Source organism: Hemibagrus wyckioides, linkage group LG11, assembly GCF_019097595.1.
Source record: "Hemibagrus wyckioides isolate EC202008001 linkage group LG11, SWU_Hwy_1.0, whole genome shotgun sequence".
Taxonomy (NCBI): domain Eukaryota; kingdom Metazoa; phylum Chordata; class Actinopteri; order Siluriformes; family Bagridae; genus Hemibagrus; species Hemibagrus wyckioides.
In genome coordinates this window covers 32,859,757-32,862,756 of record NC_080720.1, presented here as the reverse complement: position 1 = coordinate 32,862,756, position 3,000 = coordinate 32,859,757, and the positions used below count along the sequence as shown (strand labels likewise).

General features: G+C 34.9%; 1 protein-coding gene across 1 annotated transcript; it reads left to right on the top strand.

Moving 5' to 3' along the window:
- The first annotated feature begins 924 nt into the window (after positions 1-924).
- Positions 925-2,671, top strand: LOC131361300 (membrane-spanning 4-domains subfamily A member 4A-like). The gene is made up of 7 exons (XM_058402339.1): positions 925-1,004; positions 1,402-1,474; positions 1,570-1,677; positions 1,766-1,822; positions 2,001-2,168; positions 2,318-2,434; positions 2,585-2,671. Exons 2-6 carry the CDS (start codon positions 1,433-1,435, stop codon positions 2,420-2,422), a joined length of 480 nt encoding a protein of 159 aa, XP_058258322.1. The 5' UTR covers positions 925-1,004; positions 1,402-1,432; the 3' UTR covers positions 2,423-2,434; positions 2,585-2,671.
- Positions 2,672-3,000: the final 329 nt, after the last annotated feature.

The window sequence follows — 3,000 nt, the reverse complement described above, 5'->3', positions numbered from 1 at the left end:
TATTTCACAAACTTGTCCAAATGCTGTGCAGCAAACTTTAAACAAGCTTCAACATCCTTTTTCTTCATCAATGGAGTCTTGCATGGTGAGTGTGCATACAGCCCATGACAGCTGAGGGGTGAGTGCATTACTTATTGTTTTCTCTGAAACAGTTGTACCTGCCGATTCCAGGTGTTTTTGAAGCTGTCCACAAGTGGTCCTTGACTCTTGGACAACTGTTCATCTTGCGAGGAGCACCTGGTTGTGCCCCGTTAATGGAGAAATGATGTTCTTTCCACTTCCAGGCCCCAACTGTGCTCAAAATCTTTCTGTAACCAATGCCATCAGTATGTTTTGCAAACAATCAGTATGTTTTGCTTTTACCCATCATAAGAAGTTTCTTGTGTGACACCTTGGTGATGAGACACCTTTTTATAGGCCACCTAGGACTGAACCAGCTGATATTAATTTGCACTGACCAGGGGCAGGATTGCTTGAAAAAGACTCATTGCCAGTTATCGCAAAGGCTTGATCGCAGTTGTTGCTGCAAAGGGTGGCACAACCAGTTATTAGATTTAAGGGGCAATTTTTGCGTAGTGCCAGGCAGGTTTGGACAGCTTTTTCTCCCTTAATGAATGAAATCATCATTTAAAAACTGCATTTTGTATTTATTTGCATTATCTTTGTGTAATATTAAAATTTGTTTGATGATCTGAATCTTTTAAGTTTGACCAATATGGAAAAAATAATAATAAAAAAAAAAAACAGAAGGGGGCAAAAACCAAAAACCACCGAACTGTAAATGAGACGATGAGATCTCACGCCATTGCTCAAGTCATGTAGTGAACACATGTAACAAGGAGTATAATAGAGTAACAACATGTTATTAAAAAAACGTCTGGGTTATTATAACTAACCCACAGCCACAAGCAAAACTACTAACATAAGCATTATTGACTTCCTCTGGGTGCAGACCAGTGAAGCTGCAGCACAGCAAAAGTCTGAGAAAATAATTTCATTACCAGGTCAGTTATTTTTACTTTTAATTTTAACTTGTTTTTTCTTTCCCTACACTTTTTAAAACATAATTGTAAATTTCTTAATATATATTTAATATATTTCATTTCTTAATATATATATAATTTTATACTGTATATCAATTTTATTAAGGAAATTTGAAAATCATAAAATGAAGAAGGAAATATAGTGAATGTTCATTACTGAAGCAAATCTGTGATTCTGATCGACTCCTTGATGACTCATTTCCTTGTAAATGCAAATTCATATAAATATATATAAATAATTAGGAATTTAGAAAATATCAATAAACTAGAAAGAAATGTAAAATATCTGAATTTCTGGTGAATTAATATACAGGCTGAATGCTGCATTTCTGATGATTAGATGTCTGATCTTTCCCAGGTTAACTGGATCTCAGCATCTCTCAGTGAAAATGCCTCTACCTGCTCTGAAAACAGACCCCAAATCACTCGGGGTAACTTCTTTTCTTTTTTCTGCTTATTTATTTTTAAGCTTCATTGATAGAATAGATGGTGTGAAGAACCTGTTTTTTTCTTCATGTCTCTGCAGATTGTCCAGATAATGAATGGAGCCGTGATTCTCTTATTTGGGATTGTATTAAGAAATTCTGACCCTTTGAGTGTCCGCTCCGGGGCCGTGTACTGGGGCTCTCTTTGCGTATGTTCTCTTTGTCCTGCTTTAATATTTTCACCCTGTTATGTTGAAGCAACACTCGATAATCAGTTTTAATTTTTCCTTCCATCAGTTTCTCAGTGCTGGTTCTCTGTCAGTTGCTGTCATGGATCATCGTACTTCCTTAGTGGTGGGTAGACATGACCATCTACACTTACAAGGCTTTATTTATCGTGCTGGATATTAAAATAATCCTTCTGAAAGAGTGGGAACATTATGTTAGTGATTAGAGGAGCGTTTAGAGATGTTTTGTGACAGTGGTGTAGCTTCCTGGTTCCACATTACAGTTCTTTTTCCTCTGTTGTTAGGTGAAATCCTCGCTGGTGATGAACCTCCTCAGCGCTGTGGCTGCGGTTTTAACCGTCATTATGTTTTGTGTTGATCTGGCTAAACTGGATAAACAGAAAGATCTGAGTACACCACATAAACAGATAGATCACTTCAGTGAAGCACTCGTTTTCTTGAACTTGTTTGAGGTTTGTATCTCACGTTTATCTCTAACTTCAGAAGGATCGCTAAACACTTCACCTATACATAGGCATTTCATGTGCTGTGAAATTCAGGGTGAATATTTAGCTTTAGTGAAGCAGACTGATGCATTTGAATTGTTTTATTTTTTCTACAGATTTTGCAAGACACATTCAGAATGCTGCTGCTTTTTTCTGTACTTGAGGTCTGCATGGCAATCTGGACGTTTGTACTTGTATGGAAATCCAGGAACTCCACCTAAGCTACGGCCACAGTATGTCCTCACTCACAAACTCACTCACTCATCATTATTATTATTATTATTATTATTATTATTATTATTATTATTATTATTATTATTATTATTATGGAAGTACATTGTAAACCATCCACAGTATAGTGATTTTAAACCATTTTTCTATAGCCTTAGGTAAAGGATGATGATCCACGTGAGACTAACGTCGACTCGCCTTAACGCATCTTCAGAACTTTTTTTTTTCTGCATGTTTTGGTTTATTTTTTAAAACATAATGCATGAAATAATGAATTTTTACTGATATGATATGATCTTTATTCTTTCTATTTTTATTCATGTTTTTTTTATTTTATGATGTTTTTTTAATACTAATACTTTTTTTTAAATTAAATAGTGAATAATTCTTGTGCATCGCTTAGCAGGTATCAAACATCTTGATTTTATTGTTTTTGAAATAAAATAAATAAAGCATAACAAACCACAAGGCTGCTGGATTATGATTGGTCAAAGGCGTTGATTCATTTTCTATCACAGCAGGTTTATATTAATTAATTCTAATACATTATCATTTCTATGGTAACAGC

Bases quoted from the DNA above. Each gene is read 5' to 3' on its own strand.
- LOC131361300 (XM_058402339.1), top strand. From the start codon at position 1,433: ATGCCTCTACCTGCTCTGAAAACAGACCCCAAATCACTCGGG. The intron at 1,678-1,765 runs GTATGTTCTCTT...TCCTTCCATCAG, and splicing joins TGTACTGGGGCTCTCTTTGC to TTTCTCAGTGCTGGTTCTCT. The intron at 1,823-2,000 runs GTGGGTAGACAT...CTCTGTTGTTAG, and splicing joins ATCATCGTACTTCCTTAGTG to GTGAAATCCTCGCTGGTGAT.